The sequence below is a fragment of the Pseudorasbora parva genome, chromosome 17 (assembly GCF_024679245.1).
Source record: "Pseudorasbora parva isolate DD20220531a chromosome 17, ASM2467924v1, whole genome shotgun sequence".
Taxonomy (NCBI): domain Eukaryota; kingdom Metazoa; phylum Chordata; class Actinopteri; order Cypriniformes; family Gobionidae; genus Pseudorasbora; species Pseudorasbora parva.
In genome coordinates, this window is record NC_090188.1 from 26,517,530 (window position 1) to 26,536,469 (window position 18,940).

The 18,940-nt window shown below is 44.8% G+C and overlaps 1 protein-coding gene across 2 annotated transcripts; it reads right to left on the minus strand.

Moving 5' to 3' along the window:
* Positions 1-3,385: 3,385 nt before the first annotated feature.
* On the minus strand, positions 3,386-18,331 carry btbd3b (BTB (POZ) domain containing 3b). 2 transcript variants are annotated; one of them, XM_067421083.1, is made up of 5 exons: positions 17,963-18,331; positions 17,470-17,722; positions 15,929-16,019; positions 13,536-13,654; positions 3,386-5,128 (listed from the first exon to the last, which is right to left on the minus strand). In XM_067421083.1, the coding sequence occupies exons 2-5, from the start codon at positions 17,604-17,606 to the stop codon at positions 4,096-4,098; spliced, it is 1,380 nt and encodes a 459-aa protein (XP_067277184.1). In that variant the 5' UTR covers positions 17,607-17,722; positions 17,963-18,331; the 3' UTR covers positions 3,386-4,095. The 2 variants fall into 2 exon arrangements, with proteins under 2 accessions (XP_067277184.1, XP_067277183.1); XM_067421082.1 differs by having other exon boundaries at positions 17,470-18,331.
* Positions 18,332-18,940: the final 609 nt, after the last annotated feature.

The window sequence follows — 18,940 nt, forward strand, 5'->3', positions numbered from 1 at the left end:
GCCATAGATGGAAAGGTGAGACTGCAAAAAGGAGGATCACGCTCAGGCATTTAAAAACTTGTAAATCATCGAACAGAAAATCTGTCCCTTGATTTTATCTTCATTTATTAAAGGGTTAGTTCACTCAAAAATGAAATTGATGTCATTAATGACTCACCCTAATGTTGTTCCACACCTGTAAGACCTCCGTTCATCTTCAGAACACAGTTTAAGATATTTTATATTTAGTCCGAGAGCGTATCTAAGTGTATGCACACTATACTGTCCATGTCCTGAAAGGGAATAAAAACATCATTAAAGTAGTCCATATGAGACATCAGTTAGTCAATTAGAATCTCTTGAAGCATCGAAAATACATTTTGGTCCAAAAATTACAAAAACCACGACTTGATTCAGCATTCTCTTCTCTTAGATGTGAAAGGTTATGAATCAGCATTTGCGTGTCAAACTGCCAAACCGTTGAAATCACGTGACATCGGCGATCCAAATCATGAATCAATACGCTGATTCATAACTGTTCAAATATTTATTTGAGGATTGAAAACACACAGGGAAGAGAAGACAACACGGAATAAAGTCGTAGTTTTTGTGATTTTTGGACCAAAATGTATTTTCGATGCTTCAAGAGATTCTAATAACTAACTGATGTCATATATGGACTACTTTGATGATGTTTTTTCCCTTTCTGGAAATGGACAGTATAATGTGCATACATATACACTTGTATTTTATATTTAGTCTCAGACTAAATATAAAATACCTTAAACTGTGTTCTGAAGATGAACAGAGATCGGTGTGGAACGACATTAGGCTGAGTCATGAATTTAAAAGTCTTGAATTTAAAAGTGTTTATTCCAGTGAAAACCTAGAATCTGCATTAAAGGATTAGTTCACTTCTGAATAAAAATGTTCTTCTTAAATTTCCTCATCCCCCTCTCAAGGTGTTCATGTCTTTATTTCATCAGTCGAAAAAAAAAAAAAAAAAATGAGGAAAACATTCCAGGATTTTTCTCCACATAAAAGACTTTGATCGCATCCAAGGGGTTGAAGGTCCACATCAATGCAGTTAATTCGAAAAGCTTTAAAGGGCCCTGCAAAAAACTTAATTTCTTTTCGACAGAAGAAAGAAAGACATGAACATCTTGGATGAGATGGGGGTGAGTAAGTTATCAGGGCATTTTCATTTTGAAGTAATCCTTTAATATTGGAAAGTGCTGGAGAGAGTTAGTGAGCTGAAGGCCTAAAACGGACACCAAGGGTGCTTTGTCTACCTTGACTAAGGTCTACTTCAGAGTCAAATACTTTGAAATGAAAAGTGTTTATTCCAGTGAAGGCCTAGAATCTGCTTTAATATTGGAAAGCGTTGGAGAGACGTTAGTGAGCGGAAGGCCTGAAACAGACGCCAAGAGTGCTTTGTTTCTGCTCAGTATGTGAGTACAATTGTTTGTTTTTGTTTGTTTTTGTTAAATCTCAGATAGTTCATCCATAATGTTCACCAGTTGTTAGTGTTTGCCTGTGTTGCATAACGTGTTCTTGTTTTTTTTGGGCAATGAAGGGAGGGGTGTGGTGGGCGATTATAAATATCAACAGTATTTTCTTATCAACAGGAAATTGCTTACTGCACCTTTAAATATCTAAACACACACCAAACAGTATTTTTATTTTCACATTCTCTTATTCTAGTGCTTTGCATTCTAAGCATATGTACTATTTTTGGCCTGTATGCAGTGTACTGAATATAGAAGTATGTTTCATAAACTTATGTAAACCCTTTTTGTATGCCTTATTTGTAACCAGATGAAATGTGTACCTGTGAGCTTTATTTATGCATCCATATTGGATCAAATTGGATCAATATAGCAAATTGCTGAAGGGGAAATATGTACTTTTCCTGCATTTTCATAATGTGAACACATTTGATAAAATAATCCACTCTAAAAAGTTGTTTACTGTAAATAAAAAACAAAACATTTATACTTTGATGATGTTTTTTCCCTTTCTGGAAATGGACAGTATAGTGTGCATACATTTAGTCTCATATAAAATAAATATCTGAAGTCATTTGTGATGTCATAATAGAACTGCTTGTTCAGTTTATTTGCATGTTCAACTATCATACACATTCATAAGTCTGTAACACACAAACATATGCTTTATACACATTCACAGAAGTGTTCGTCATAAACACACAGCAAGCTCCATCAATGACCTCTTCTAATTAGTGCACAAATATTAAAGTAGCTCATGTGATGGGTACATTTACTTGTAAATAAAAACATGACATTAACAAAATTTTGACACAGAAGTCCATAACCTGAAACATTTAATTTTTTTTTTATTGATTTGCATGTACTGTATAAACATTAATGTTCAAGCTCATTTTAAAGTGCACCTTGTTGGTGGTCTATTTAACCCTAGTGTTTCGTTCACTTTATTGACTGTTAAGTGGGATGCAGACATGATTTACGGGACAAATGTTCTGCAGTCATTGTCACCGTGTAAAACATTTTTTTGGGGGGAGGGGATAGAATTATACAGGGAATAGAATTAGCTTTCTGTATTCTTGTCCCTTTAACACCTTAATTAAAATAAGAGGGGGAAACAATGCTGGTAATTACAGCCCAAAGCAGACAAAATAAAATGCTTGAAATATCTTGTCTTCACAAAAATGTGATATAATGTTAGTTGACAACATCCAATTTAGAAGCGTGAAAAAGGGTTTGTTGGGTGACAGCTAATTATGCTGCTAATTAGCCATGAAAGCAACACTTATAGAGGTGGAAATTATGACACAATATCCCAAAACGTCACATTGTGTGATGGTGATGCCGTAAATATGTAACCTGTTACTTCAGCTGAATTTACGATAATGTATATGTGTTAATTCACTTTACAAACCCAGCATGAAAGAGACTTCCAACTGGTGAACTGTGTTAATAAAATATGCCATGTTTCAGAAAACCCATACATTTTATGTAAGATAAATATTTAGGATGTTGATTCTGCTGAATATAATACATCATGAAGCAATTGACTGTACATTTGATTCTATTGACCTCAGGCAGGCTATATTAATCTTCCGAAAATTAAAATGAACAGATGTACAATGCAAAATCCTGTACTGTCTTAAGGTCCTTTGCCATGTCTAAATAGATTATTTTTATTATTTTGTATTCAAAGTCGAGGTTAACTCATTGAACAGAACATCTGTCCCTTGCTTTCATTTTCGTAACATTAAATAGCTCTACCTTGACTAAGGTCTACAGCAGGGTCAATGACTTTGAAATGAAAAGTGTTTATTCCAGTGCAAACTCTACATATGTTTAAGCTCAAACGGTTATCTTCCTAAATATGACTGAGGCAAAGAATGGGGGGGGGGGGGGGGGGGGGTGTTTCTAAATCTAAATGAAATGATTATTCTGAACAATCTCGATGATGCTGATCAAAAGTAGTTATGTTGACTTTGGTGTTACGTATTTGATTGGCTTGAATTGTGATGAGGAGAAATGCTAGAGTTAGACAGTTTTTTATCATGAGAATTTTGTTCACTATTGCTACAATATACATGTGCAAGCATTCACCAGCATGGCGTAGTCATTGTAAACAGTAGATGTAGCCATGGAGTGATAATATAGTATATTTATATATATTTATAATTTACTTCACACATTTAAATATATACAGTACAATGTACAATGTCCCCTCTCAAATTAAATGAATCAGAACTATTTTAAAACAATTAAGATAATGAGCAACAGCCAGGCTGGTGCATCCAATTTGGAGCTTAGACAATGAATCCCACAGCATTAAAATTAGATTTTCTTTGTAAACAGGTGCAGAATTATGCAAAGCACAAAATAAGATATTTAATTCACTTTCAAGACAAGGAGGAAATACAGTGTAACTGTTCACGAATTGACAGCCCCCGAAAAAAAAAAGCTTAAAACAAAACCCTTGTAATGCCTGTTATGCCTCAGTTTGCTTGAGCTGGCATCATTGGAGGAGCTGAATTCTGCCATGTAATAGAAAAAACAGATATTGTAAAGCTATTTCACACTGGTGAGGTGAGCAGTTTTTTGTTTTCCCAGGGGAAACTCAGGCATAGAAAATGAGCTCTGGAATCTGGCCGCCTTGCACACCTGTGCCATTGGTGCTGTCCGAAGAGCACTGAAACTGGAAGGTCACCTTCCCACACTGAACTTCCGTCATCCCCTCCTGTCCAAAATAACTTAGTTCATTTCCATCTAGAACCACACTGGCCGTATAGAAAGTGTCAGGCTCGATCTGAACCGGATACTCGAACCAAACGGGGAAGGTGTTGCTGGATCCATCTGAAAAGTACTTGCTAAGGTTGGTTCCCAGGACGACCCCTTGCCGTTTGAGCTCGATCTTGGCGGTGTACTCAGCAGATCCGCAGCTTGAGCCGTAAAGGCCGAAACCGGCAATAAACACCCGCTTATCGACGGCAAACTGAATGCTGTCGCAGCGTCCGCGATAACGCCACTGGTTGCTGCGGTAGGCGCACGACTGGAAGCGGTGGCACTTCTGTGGCGTCAAGCCCTTGCGAGGTTGGCTGACAAACTGCAGCTCGGGTTTCTTAGCCGCCGTGTACCATAAGAAAATGTCATTGGTCTCGTTCAGCGTTAACACTCCCGATTGTGCGGCACCGTTCGCGAAATCATCGAGACCCATGGTTGGGATACGGATCAGGTAGACGAATTGGCCCAATACCTTGCGCTTGTTGTCGATGGATGTGTTCATCTCCCTCCGCTGACATTCGGCCTCTGCCCAGCTTAGTGCCGCTTCAAACACTACAATCTCCTTAGCGTTCAGAGTCTCTCGTCTGAGGATGCTGTCCAAGGTCTGAGCGTCAATGTCACAAAAGCCCTCAGACTTAAGTGCCAGCTCAGCCTGAGCGTCAATGACTTCCCAGCAGCGTTGCGTTAGGTCTGGCTCTTCAAACAGACAGCTCTGTGACAGAAGAATACACGCATTCTTCGCACTCAAACTGGTTTCCAAGAAGTTGACGCAGGCCCGAGCCAGGTGTGGGACTATGTACTTTTTGGCTGCGTATAATGTTGCCAGTACGGTATCGGCACTCAAGTCAATTTCATCACAGTAAATGTACCTGAGAAACAGAAAACAAAAAAACAGGGTTAGCCACCATCTGCTGTAGTCATTTAAAACAGATGTAATACTGTAGGATGCATGGTAGCCTGCTATTACTGGCCCAGCTAGAAGCTACTATTTTATGAATTGCTACCAGCATGAGCCACAATATGTCTTTGGTCAAAGAAAAGCTTAACTGGAAATACTATAGTAATACTACACCGCTTTGGATAACAAAAAGAGTTATTCTGACAACAGCCACAACTTTGTGGAATAGGAATGAACTTGGCCTGTGATTGTGTCCTTGGGAACAGATGTTAGGCTGAATTGATCATACTATAATGCAATCCACAGACCTACTGCAAATCTAATACTATGTCATGTAACCCATTCTGGACTAGAAGCGATAACCTATATAGAAGTAACATAATAAACACAATGTTCAATGGGCATCTTCTGCAAACCAAAAGACAGCGCTTACACTTCTTCATGAAAGTGGTGGAGGTGGGATGAAAGACACAAAAAAATCTCTCTCAAGAGATGGAGTGAAAGATAAGCCAGAGCAAGAGGAGAGAGAGAGAGTGGAGAACACAGAAGGACTCTCAAGAGAGATGGGTAAGCATAAGCTAAGCTAAGATTTATCAGATCTTCTGTCATGGTCCTAAGCCCTCTTAGAGGTGGACAAGCTAAGCTAACTTCATTATTTATTTTCTTCTTGTTCAAGCTAGAGTTTTATTCGACATTTAAGCATCTAGTGCCATCAGTGTTCAGAGTTCATTAGTGTTCACACTGATATATATATATATATATATATATATATATATATATATATATATATATATATATATATATATATATGTATATATATATATATATATATATATTGTGACAAGTGTCCCGAGCGCTCATCAGCGTCGCCCTGGAAACAAGGCGGGAACACCTGCACCCGCTCATCACAGGCTGAGCCGTCACAGCTGCAACTCATCAGCGGGCGGCTTTATAAGCCTGCCCGCCGCCCAAAGAGGTGAGAGATGTCTCCAGAAGACTCGGCTAACTGTTGTCTCCATTCTCCCTCCAGAGAGCAGCGTGTGACGGCCAGCACTCACTCTGAGCACGGATCCAGATCACCGCGAGCACCGAGGACGCAAGAAGAGACCACACCGAGCACGGAGCACCGCACTCAACGCACTTTCACTTTCACTTTGTTCAATAAATCCACCCTTCGGGGAAATTCACCTGCCCTCCTGTGTCGTGTACTTCTTCACCCCGTCACACTGGTGGAGAATGCGGGCAAGAGTGTGAAGAAGTACCGACATCAGGTTCACGTGGAGTGGTTCCCGTTTCCCCGAGACTTTTTCCCTGGATTTATTTTTTCCCCACACTTATTGGTTTTTTCCCTCTGTTTCCCCAGGTGGCGAACTGTTGAAACACCTCACCGAGGTGAGCATCCGCCAGCAGCAAATTATGGAGCATATGGCCTCTCGACAAGACACTACCGAGCGGGAGCTGCTCACACTGCGGGCGGCCGCGGCCCAACGCGCTCCGCTGCCTGACCCTCGCGCCCAAGCAACCCAACTCATGCCACGGATGACCGAGCACGACGATGTCGCCATATACCTGGAGATGTTTGAGACCATCGCTACCCGCGAGGCGTGGCCAGAGGATGAGTGGGCTCGCATCGTCGCCCCGCTGTTGACCGGGGATGCGCAGCGGGCGTACTTCGCGCTTCCCCCTGCGCAAAGCACTTCGTATGCGGTGCTAAAGAAAGAGATCCTGGGCCGTGTCGGGCTATCCGCGATCAGCGCTGCACAACTCTTCCATGACTGGTCCTATGACCCACGGCGCCCGCCCAGACTCCAAGCCGCGGATCTCTCCCGTCTGGCACAACACTGGTTGCTGGCCGAGGGTTCCACCGCCATCCAGGTAGCGGAGCGCGTCGTCATTGACCGCCTCCTGCGCGCGCTCCCGCGCCACCTCCGTCAAGCCGTGGGGATGCGGAAGCCCACCACCAAGGATGAGCTGGTCGAGGCTATTGAGCTGGCGGATGCCACCTTCCACCGGGAGGTCGGGGAGCGAGCGTCGCCTTTTCCCCGAAGGGTGGTCCAGGAGCGACGCACGCCGGAGGGTACCTCGCGACCAGTAGGCAGGCCGGCGGTTCCCGGGCCTCCGGACGAGCCCATGCCCACCGAAGCCCCGCGATCCCCTGGACGAGCATGGCTGGCAGGCTGCGCCGTGCACACAGAGAACGCGCCGCGGGCGGAGGTGAAGATTAACGGCCGTCCCTTCCTGGCTCTCCTGGACTCCGGCAGCGCCATCAGCCTCGTACAGGCGGCAATCCTGCCGCCGCGAGGAGATTCGAAGACCTCCGTCCCCATTGTGTGTGTGTGCACGGCGATACCCGAGAAGTCCCCGCACGTCGCGTGTCCATCGAGGCCGCCCCGGGCACCTGGGCCATCGAAGTCGGGATCGTCAAGGATCTGCCGGTCCCCGTGTTGCTCGGAAGGGACTGGCCGGGGTTCGACCGTCTCCTCACCGCCGCCACTCAGCCTGTCAGCCAGCCCGGGAGCCGCCCAAAGCGCCGGACCGCGCGGAGACCCAGACGGCGTCCTGTGCTGCTGGCTTCGGACAGCCCCCGAGACGGTGAGTCCACCCCCCAAGCTGCTAACCTATTCTATGATCTCTTCCAGCAGGTCTCGGGGGCCGGGGCGTTCGCCCGCGAGCAGCACGAGGACGACCGTCTGAAGCACTGCTGGGCTCAGGTACGGGTCGCGGAGGGGAAGGACCTACAGCCCGCGCCGCACCCTACGCCCCACTTCAGAATTGAACAAGGCCTGCTCTACTGTGTCGCTCAGCGAAGGGGGGAGGAAAAAAACCTGCTCGTCGTGCCCCGCAGCAAGACCGAGGCAGTGATGGAGATCGCCCACGCACACCCCATGGCAGGCCACCTCGGGGCTCAGAACACCATCCAACGGATCCGAGATCGCTTCCACTGGCCCGGCCTGGAGGCCGAGGTGAAGCGCTTCTGCCAAGCCTGCCCCACCTGCCAGCGGACATCGCCACGAGTTCCTCCCCCCAGCCCGCTGATTCCGCTGCCCATCATAGAGGTGCCCTTCGAGCGAATCGGAATGGATCTGGTGGGACCGCTGCCGAAGTCCGCCCGGGGGTTCGAACACATCCTAGTCATCGTGGACTATGCCACCCGCTACCCAGAGGCCATTCCCCTCCGGAAAGCCACCACCAAGGCCATCGCCCAGGAGCTCTTCCTTCTGTGTAGCCGGGTGGGCATCCCCGCCCAGATTCTGACTGACCAGGGCACCCCGTTCGTGTCCCGGATGATGGCAGATCTCTGCAGGCTCCTGAAGGTCCAACAGCTCCGCACAACGGTGTACCACCCCCAGACCGACGGCCTCGTCGAGCGGTTCAACCAGACGCTCAAGCAGATGCTGCGGCAGGTGGCCGCCGAAGACCCGCGGGACTGGGACAAGATGCTGCCCTACGTCCTCTTTGGCATCCGGGAAGTCCCCCAAGCGTCCACCGGCTTCACCCCGTTTGAGCTCCTCTTCGGCCGGCAACCCCGCGGACTGCTCGACGTGGCCAAGGAGGCCTGGGAGCAACAACCGGGGGTACACCGTTCCACGATCGAACACGTGCGGCAGATGCGCGACAGGATCGACCGCGTGATGCCCATTGTCCGGGAGCACCTGGCCAAAGCCCAGCAGGCCCAACGGAGGCACTACGACCGGGCCGCCCAACCCAGAGAGTTCCAGCGCGGGGACCATGTCTTGGTCCTGGTCCCGACCGCCACCTGTAAATTCTTGGCCACCTGGCAGGGTCCCTTCACGGTCGCCGAGAAGGTCGGGCCCGTCACCTACCGGGTCCGGCAGCCTGGGAAGAGGAGAGCCGACCAGCTGTACCACATCAACCTCCTGAAGCGCTGGGTCGGGACCGGGCCCCAGCTCTCCGCGTTCACGGACTCCTTACCCGTGATGGTAGACATGGACCCCCAACTGTCGGCGGCCCAAAAGTCGGAGCTGCAACACCTGGTCAGTCAGTTTTCTGCGGTGTTCTCCCCTCGCCCCGGGCGGACTCACGTCTTGGAGCACGACGTCCGGACGGCCCCAGGAGTCGTCGTTCGGCAGCGGCCCTACCGTGTTCCGGAGGCTCGGCGACACGCCATTGAGGCAGAGGTACAGGAGATGTTGAGGTTAGGGGTCATCGAACCATCACGCAGCCCGTGGTCCAGCCCGATTGTGATGGTCCCAAAGCCCGATGGCACCTTCCGCTTCTGCAACGACTTCCGCCGGCTCAACGAGGTCTCGGAGTTTGACGGCTATCCCATGCCCCGCGTAGATGAGCTGCTGGACCGCCTGGGGAGGGCGCGGTACATCTCCACCCTCGACCTCACGAAAGGGTATTGGCAGGTACCCCTCTCCGCTCAGGCCAAGCCAAAGACAGCCTTCTCCACTCCGAGCGGCCACTGGCAATACCGCGTCCTCCCTTTCGGCCTGCACGGAGCACCCGCCACCTTCCAGCGGCTCATGGACATCCTGCTCCGACCTCACCAAGCCTACGCGGCGGCCTACTTGGATGACGTGGTGGTACACTCCGAGACCTGGGAGGACCACCTGGACCGGCTGCGGAAGGTGCTGTCGGAGTTACGTCGGGCTGGGCTGACCGCCAACCCCCGGAAATGCCACCTAGGACTCGCGGAGGCCAAGTACCTCGGCTACCAGGTGGGACGGGGCCTGATCCGACCCCAGGAGAAGAAGGTCTCGGCGATTCTCTCCGCTCCCCGTCCCGCCACGAAGACGCAGGTACGAGCCTTTTTGGGGTTGGCGGGTTACTATCGGTGCTTTATCCCTGACTTCTCCTCCTTAGCCTCTCCCCTGACAGACCTGACCAGGAAGGGGCTGCCAGAGAAGACCCAGTGGAGCACCGAGGCGGAGGCGGCGTTCCACCGCATCAAGTCGGCCCTCACCTCGGCACCGGTCCTACGAGCGCCCGACTTCAATAGCCCCTTCCTGCTACAAACGGACGCCTCCGACACCGGGTTGGGAGCCGTCCTCTCCCAAGTCACCGACGGCGAGGAACACCCGGTGATCTACATTAGCCGAAAGCTGACCCCAGCAGAACAGCGCTACGCAACCGTGGAACGGGAGGCGTTGGCCGTCAAGTGGGCAGTCCTGGAGCTCCGGTATTACCTCCTGGGCCGCCACTTCACCCTGACCACTGACCACGCACCACTACAATGGATGGCCCGGGCCAAGGAGACGAATGCCAGGGTGACGCGGTGGTTCCTGGCGCTCCAGGACTTCAACTTCACCGTCCAACATCGTGCCGGGACGGCCAACGCCAATGCCGACGGTCTTTCCCGGATGTGGTCAGCTTTCGCAGGTCTGTCAGGCTCCACTCCCCAACCCCCCCCAGTTTCCCCGCTTCTCCGCAGGACCAGGACGTCGCTTAGGGGGGGGGAGTGTGACAAGTGTCCCGAGCGCTCATCAGCGTCGCCCTGGAAACAAGGCGGGAACACCTGCACCCGCTCATCACAGGCTGAGCCGTCACAGCTGCAACTCATCAGCGGGCGGCTTTATAAGCCTGCCCGCCGCCCAAAGAGGTGAGAGATGTCTCCAGAAGACTCGGCTAACTGTTGTCTCCATTCTCCCTCCAGAGAGCAGCGTGTGACGGCCAGCACTCACTCTGAGCACGGATCCAGATCACCGCGAGCACCGAGGACGCAAGAAGAGACCACACCGAGCACGGAGCACCGCACTCAACGCACTTTCACTTTCACTTTGTTCAATAAATCCACCCTTCGGGGAAATTCACCTGCCCTCCTGTGTCGTGTACTTCTTCACCCCGTCACAATATATATATATATGTATATGCAATACTTATTACATGACACTGTGAAATACTTGATTCTGATTGATCAATTGCGCATTCCAGCGGTATGTTATTCCTACTAAATAAAAACCACCAAAGTTGAATAACACGCCGCTCATCCAAGGACTGTGAGTTATCTTGACCGGTACTACTTATGCTTAAAGGGTTAGTTCACCCAAAAATGAAATTTATGTCATTAATAGCATTAATGATCCGAAGATGACGGGAGGTGTGGAACGACATTAGGGTGAGTCATTAATGATATCAATTTCATTTTTGGGTGAACTAACCCTTTAATGAGTCACTCCGCTGTCGTCGACTGTCTGGTGCCATCTTAACTGAAACACTTAACTACCACGGGTTACACTGGAAGAAGATGTCTAAATGTTAAAAAATAATAATAATTTTTTTCAGCAGTAGATAAAGGCTTAAAGCAGTTTTTCTCTTTGCGGAAGATTAATTTGTGTCTAATTTACTTGAGACAAGTCACTGTTAGTCGTGTAATAAGCGGGATAATGTACACCCAGCCAGTTTTTAATCGCAGAATAAACCCATTCAGAGTGATGCAAGGGGGTCGGGGTCATGATCACTCTGCCAGGGTTTATTCTGCGAATACAACCGGCTAGTTAGTGATAATGAATACCTAGCCTTTTTGGTTGAGATCTGGTGACTGTGGGGGACATTTTAGTACAGTGAACTCATTGTCATTCAAGAAACCAATTTGAAATGATTCAAGCTTTGTGACATGGTGCATTATCCTGCTGGAAGTAGCAATCAGAGGATGGATACATGGTGGTCATAAAGGTAGGCTGTGGCATTTAAACAATCTCCAGTTGGCAATAAGGGGCCTAAAGTGTCCCAAGAAAACATCCCCCACACCATTACACCACCACCACCAGCCTGCACAGTGGTAACAAGGCATGATGGATCCACGCTCTCATTCTGTTTATGCCAAATTCTGACTCTACCATCTGAATGTCTCAGCAGACATTTTTCCAGTCCTCAACTGTCTAATTTTGGTGAACTTGTGCAAATTGTAGCCTCTTTTTCCTATTTGTAGTGGAGATGAGTGGTATTTGGTGGGGTCTTCTGCTTTTGTAGCCCATCCGCCTCAAGGTTGTGTGTGTTGTGGCTTCACAAATGCTTTGCTGCATACCTCGGTTGAAACGAGTGGTTATTTCAGTCAAAGTTGCTCTTCTATCAACTTGAATCAGTCGGCTAGTTCTCCTCTGACCTCTAGCATCAACAAGGCATTTTTGTCCACAGGACTGCCGCATGAATCATGCAAGGTGATTTACTAAAACAAACTTTTAAGTCAATAAATTGGTGTTTGCACCATTATTTACCACCCCAAAAAAAGCATGTCTTAAACCAGACGCTAACTGGTAGATTGGGTTGGTCGTTATGATAATGATCCGGCTGCATTATTTACCACCCCAAAAAAAGCATGTCTTAAACTAGACGCTAACTGGTAGATTGGGTTGGTCGTTATGATAATGATCCGGCTGCTTCTGTGGTCTTTGGTTTGCATGTCGTCAGTAGATCAATCGCAGAACTTTCCACTTTCATCTGCAATTTTTTGGAATTGCACCCTCACGTTAATTTGCCATTTATATAATATGTTCCATAGTGTAAATAGCATTGCTATTTAGTACAAATAGTTGCTGTCTGAAAAATATGCCTGTGGCAAAATTTCTTACTTGCATGTTTTATATCCAATAAATAATCTAATGAATGGCGCTAAAAGCACGTTCAGGTTCATCCTGAAATCTGGCAGCGTATTATTACGATTGTTATTGTATGTTTCGCGGCAGTTTTTGAATAGACGTTAGAAAAAACGCATGCCATTACTGAAACAATCATGCCATTTAGTTCAAGTCTTATCTACAAGATCAGCTTGGCCAGTTGAAGGTTGATTTAAGCTGGGTGTTCAACTGAGATACAGGAACGTTAACAAAGAATGATTTGTGCCCACTGAGAGTGTTTATAGGCACTTGAAAAAATTATGCAAATCAGAAATACACTGTACATTAGCACCTGTTAAACTGAATTTGGTGTGGTTAATGATGCAGGTTTTTGTGCTGAAATACCACGAGTCTTGCAACTTTTTCATGAATGCATCCCATGAAGTCATGCTGAGGAGCTTTTCCAATTTGAATGATATGAATTGAGAACTCAATTCAAAATGACATTTAAGAAGTCAAATTAAACTATTTGGTATCTTAAGTGTATTCAAATGAAGCTAATTGCACAGTTGATTTCAATCAGAAAAGACTTCTTCCAGAGGTTATATCGTTTTTAATGGTCTTGAACCATTGGCTGTAAAGAAATTACATGTCGGTGTAGTCGATTAACCTTCTGGAAGAAGTCCAAAGAGTGGTACTTAGATCAGAGAGAACAATTTTCTCTCGCTCCTGCGCTTAATTGAAAACAATAATAACTAAGTATTGCGTACAGGAAGATAATAATGGTTTAACCAGACAGATGAGAAAAGGGTCAGCCAGCACAGACAAGACAAGGTGCAATTGTGAAAGGAGTCTTACTTAAGCATGGCCAGAAAGGCTGGAGGTTCCACATCAGGGATACGGATCTCATCATTGTCTTCTGCCAACTCTCCATAGAACATGGCATGGAAAACCGAGCTTCCCACAGCAAGAACATACTAATGAGAATGAAAAAAACATAGTATCAGTCACTTAATTTTAAATAATTTACATATTAACTTTAAGCCGTGATTTTCAAACATCAAAAACAGCGCAAACCCTTCAAAAAAATACTTTTTGTATTGAAGGATGCACGTGGTGTAAATGGAAAAGGTTTCATACTGTTCAGCTATTGTTCAGTCTCTATTTTTCCAAAGTGTCCCATTTTTATGACCTGCTACTAAAGTCGTTTGATGTCTCCCTTCGCTTTAAAAAAATAAAAAATAAATCCCTGATTACTCTCCTCACACTTATCAAAAGAATCTTACAGGTGGCAGGAGATGGTTTCATGCAATCATCCCTAAATTGAATACAATCCATACAATAACACATTCTTTACTATAAGCCTGACTCAGAAAGGCACAGCTAGCAATCTTTAATTCCTCACAAGTTGCCCTTCAGGGTTTTCTTTCTTCTGAGTCGATTGCATTGTAAAGGTAACGCTTGGCTGTTTTAAATTTCGTCTTGATCCCATTCCCCTGGAGTCATTTGAGCGTGAAGCACACACAAAATTTCACCCACAAAGACCAATGCTTAATTACGGCTGTAATTTCCCCCTGGGTTTACAAGACACGTGAGTGCCATTCGTGTGAATGGCATTTGCTTTTCCTTCCGAATCAAGAAGTGTTTCACAATGGTGTGAAAGTACTGGCTGCTGGAGCTAAAAGTTATCTCGCTGATGCTAATGGGCGCACGTAGCTAATGATGAAATCAGAGGCCAACACAGCAATGCAGATGCATTATATAACATGAGCAGAAGTGAATATTTACAATTCATTTTAGCATTACTTTCACATCTTTTCCAGTTAGTTAACTTTATTTTGGCCTTTTTACTGCTGCGTTAGTAAATGTGTGTTCTTCTCTCTCAGGATCCCTCATGTGTAAAGCCCATAGCAAATATATGGCAACTATAAGGAGCACCAAATAAAGGCGAGAGTAATTTTGCAAAGCACTTGCACACAAGGAAGTCTTTCCTAGAAGCAAACATAACCTTCTCAAATAAAAATGATAATGCATATCTGAACGTCAGCCAAATGGACATCATAAAAAAGGTGCTCTGTAATAACTTCATGGCCCATTGCAATATTGGCTGTGGCCATGCAGCAAAGCAATACAATGCCCTTGTCTAAGTGGGCTTTATAAAGCATCACATATCAGCGATACACAGCTTTCAATTCTACCCTCTTAAATGGATAAAAGATGAGTCATGCCTGAATTGTAGGCACCAGATTAACCCTGTCTTTTTGAAGAAAGTCTGGGAGTGAAACAAGAACCGATTTAAATCGACTTTTGGCGCAGTTAAAATTGGCCCGAGGTTAAAAAAAGTCATACATAATAAACCCAATCCAATGGTCCCCATGAAAATTTTAGAACAAAAGCAACTGCTTTCCAATAAGACCTGAAAGGGTTTACTCAGTGGAAATAATATAGATCAAGGGTTTGCAAAGTCATACGTGGGAATTGTGTCCTTGTTACGTATGCTACATGTACTTACCATAGTAATAACAGTAAATGATGCATAATTACATACAACTAACCTTAATCCAAACCCCAATCCTACCCTCACCCCATAGTAAGTACATGTAGTTCATTAATATTACTTAGTACTTAAATATATAATTACACAGTAATAACTACATAACTGGAAACGTAATCTGTATGAATGTTAAAAGAAACATGTTTCATCAATCAAATTGTTTTAATGCCTTTATATAGAGTTAGATGACTATATATGGACTAATATTACAATAAGGAATGCTGATGAAAATAGTAGGTGTTATTGTTATTTAAAACATAGTCGAATGTGTTTTGTGTAGTCAAAATCTGATTTTTTGACTCTTTTATTTAACCAAACACCAACCAAGCAGTTTATTCCGGAAAAAAAAAAAAACTTTGGGAGAGACAGCCACAGTGTGCATAAATATGTACTTTTTTATGTACATGCTTTTTTAAGTTAAGGAACTTTGAGCACAAACTCTTGATTAATACAGTTTGAATCCAAATTAGCAAAAGACAGACATCTCTATGTCAAAAGACTCGGTCCACTTTTGTCTAATTTACATTAATAATTGAGGAGCGTCTCAGAAAGGCACATGGTCGGCTAGACTGAAAACAAGAGAAAGAATTCAGCTGTTATTAGCAACAGCAGTGAAGCCCATTGCAAACTCCAAAATCCTGATTCTTTTCTCTGGTAATGCTGAGGGGGCTGTTTAGTGCAGGTCAGGAGGTCTTACCTTGTGTCCTGGGAGCCTCTGAGTCCCTCCAGACTGACCAACAACAAAGTGAACATCAGCCATCAGTTCATTATTGAACATCACAGAATTTCTGCAAAAGAGGAGATTCGGGGGAACTTTTTAATTTCAAAAACGGAGAAACATTCCTACTTTATTCCAAGCAAATTCTGTATTTCTATCAGACATAAAGGAATTATCATATAACGTGAAATGGTTATCAGCTTTAAAAATGCTCTTGTTCTATTTGGAAGTGGGAAAATCTATATCTTGTTAATTTTGAAAACGAACGAGTCGGAATTGTTTTCTTCAACTATTCACATATAAAATGGTTGAACAGTTTCTTTCTCAGGAAAATCCCTGGCTCCTATAAAATAGGAGTCCACAATGGCATCTCCTTCATGTATTATTGGTGTCCCGGCCACAGAGGAGCAGTAGGTAAACAAGAAACGCTGTTCCAAAGGGACTACAAAGCCAGATCCAAGAGAGCACATTTGTTTTGGCCGGCATGGGGCTTTCCCATGACAACAAAGCAAATATTACCCTTTGACAGAGAGAAAAGCCTTATAAAAAGGCATATAAAAAAAAAACTTGCTCCTTTCTTTTTTCTTCATAGGACAATGCATTCAGAAAGGAACCGACAACTACACAAATGGACATTTTAACATTTTAGAACCTTCTCAAACAATCTCAGAGAGACATTGAATAACACTCTAACAATGACATTCAACACCCAAACCTGAACCTACTGAACCCTGAGTTTAACTGTGTATGCAGTATAGTCCAAATATTCAGTGTGATCTAAAAATGAAAATGCTCCAGTTTAATTATTATAAATTATTTGCAAATGTTTTTGGTAACACGTTATTTTACAGTGTCCTTGTTACATATGTTACATGTACTTACCATAGTAATAACAGTAAATTATGCATAATTACATGCAACTAACCCTAATCCAAACCCTAGTCTTACCCTAACCCTATACTATAGTAAGTATATTTCTCAGTAATTAAATATATACCTTCACTGTAACAATGGCATTTTAACCCTTTGTTTTAAGGTGTCCATTTACAGTGTTATTATGGGTTAAGGGTTAGTTTCATGCAATTTTGCATTATTTATAGTTATTACAAGTAACTACATGTAACAAGGACATTATAAAATAAAGTGTTACCAAAATGTAAAATGTTTTTTGTTTTTTTCTTCTTCAGCGTTGGTAAGTGTTAAATATGGCATTCAAGCTGCTTGAGCTCCATTTGACAATGTGTGAGAGAAGCATCTTTCTTCAGAGAGCAAGTGCGTCACAAATGTGCTTGTTTGATTAGAAACTATCTTGAAATAGTGCAGAATATTTCTTTAATTACATTTTCATAATCTTAAAACTTCTTATTTTCAGGTTTAAGTCCCAGATGTCCAATGTGCTCTGAGACTTTTGGACCCCACTGCAGCAACTGTCACTTTATAAAGGCTCTGTTTGTCGGCAGTTCTCTTCTACTGTACCAGTCCCTCGTCTCCCTCTCTGAACACATCAGAAGTTGACCTACCTCTCCCTGATCGTGGAGTAGAGTCCCTGCCAGTTGCAGCATTGGATAGTGTTGTTGTTGTTCAAGTTCTGCTGCTGGTACTGCTGCACCGTGGTGGCCGACGCCGACTTCTTAGTGGGGAAGATCTCAGCTGCCATCTTCTTCTTCTTCTTAGTTTTCAAGGTGATTATCTCATAGCACACTGGGGGCAGCTTGGACGAGCTGCTGGGACTCCCCTTTTTGGAGCCTTTACTGGACTTGCTCTTAACTGACTCTGGAAGCATCAACAAGAACGTCAGACATTTCATGTTCCTTCCCTTGGCATCCACCATGAGTGTGTTCACCTGCAGAGCAGTGGAAAAGCATGCAGAGAAGATGTTGGGAAGGAAAGGAAGGATCTGAGAGAGGTGACGACTTGTGAGGAGGGCGATGAACCCCCAAAAGCACAGCAAATATCTGAAACAGAAGAGAAAAAAGGAAAGAAAGAATGGGGAAATCCACTCCTAATCTTCACCTTCTGAGAGCAAACTATCAGGGAATGTAATCTCCTTCTTCCGCCAGAAGATTAAAAGTCAATACGGCGGCTGACTTTTCTGTCCTTTGCTTCTAGTTTGATCCGCTGGTGGAAAGCAAAGATGAGTCTCCATAACTGTGGTGTTAGATAAACGTCCTCTCTCTCTCCTTCAGTATCTGTGACAGTCCCAGATTTAGTGCTCCTGCAGTGGCTCAGAAACAGATAGTCCACACTGTCTCCCTCTCCTCCTGACAATCTGACACACACACACACACACACAACACACATACACGGAGCTCTGCAGGATTCGCTTGCTGTGGACCTGCGCTCTGACGAGTGTTTTGCTGACTGTGGGGGCTGAATGGACGGATGAAGCGGAGAGAGTAACCCCCTACCGATGGAAGCCAGACATCCCCCACATCCCAGCCAATAAGCACTCTCGAGAGCCACGATTGGCTGCAGCCGCCATGCGCAGCACCCACTAGAACATGCTTAGACCTCTTTGATTAGAGTGCCAGCCCCTTTCCCCTTAGAATGATGCATTCAGCATCTCCCTTAGCAGCCTATTGTTGATTAATATTTATAACGTAATAAAAGTCATTAAATATACAAAGAGTATGAAGGAAATGGGAACTCATGTGAGAACAGAATGCTTTATTTCAACTATTTAGTTAATCTAGTTAAATGTCACTCTTTTTTAAAAGAGCATTACTTAATTAAATTATTTAACAATATGGTTCTGAGGGATTCTGAGTAATTTCCCAATAGTTATATAGTTATTGGATATATATATATATATCTCTGGAAAAAAAATAAGAGACCACTTAACATGGATTTCACAATGTTAAGTGGTCTCTTAATTTTTTCCAGAGCTGTATATAAATGATAGAAAATCATTCCTTTAAAGTATAATCTGAATGCAATATTAAATACATAATAGTATAGTCTTATATTCACCCATTTATTGGTGTTTCTTTC

What these genes read in the sequence shown, in the direction of transcription:
- btbd3b (XM_067421082.1), bottom strand. Translation starts at nt 17,780, where the DNA reads ATGGTGGATGCCAAGGGAAGGAACATGAAATGTCTGACGTTCTTGTTG. An exon ending in TACTCCACGATCAGGGAGAG is followed by an intron (nt 16,020 to 17,469) that starts GTAGGTCAACTT and finishes CCTCTTTTGCAG; the next exon opens with AAATTCTGTGATGTTCAATA. An exon ending in AGAGGCTCCCAGGACACAAG is followed by an intron (nt 13,655 to 15,928) that starts GTAAGACCTCCT and finishes CATTCTCATTAG; the next exon opens with TATGTTCTTGCTGTGGGAAG.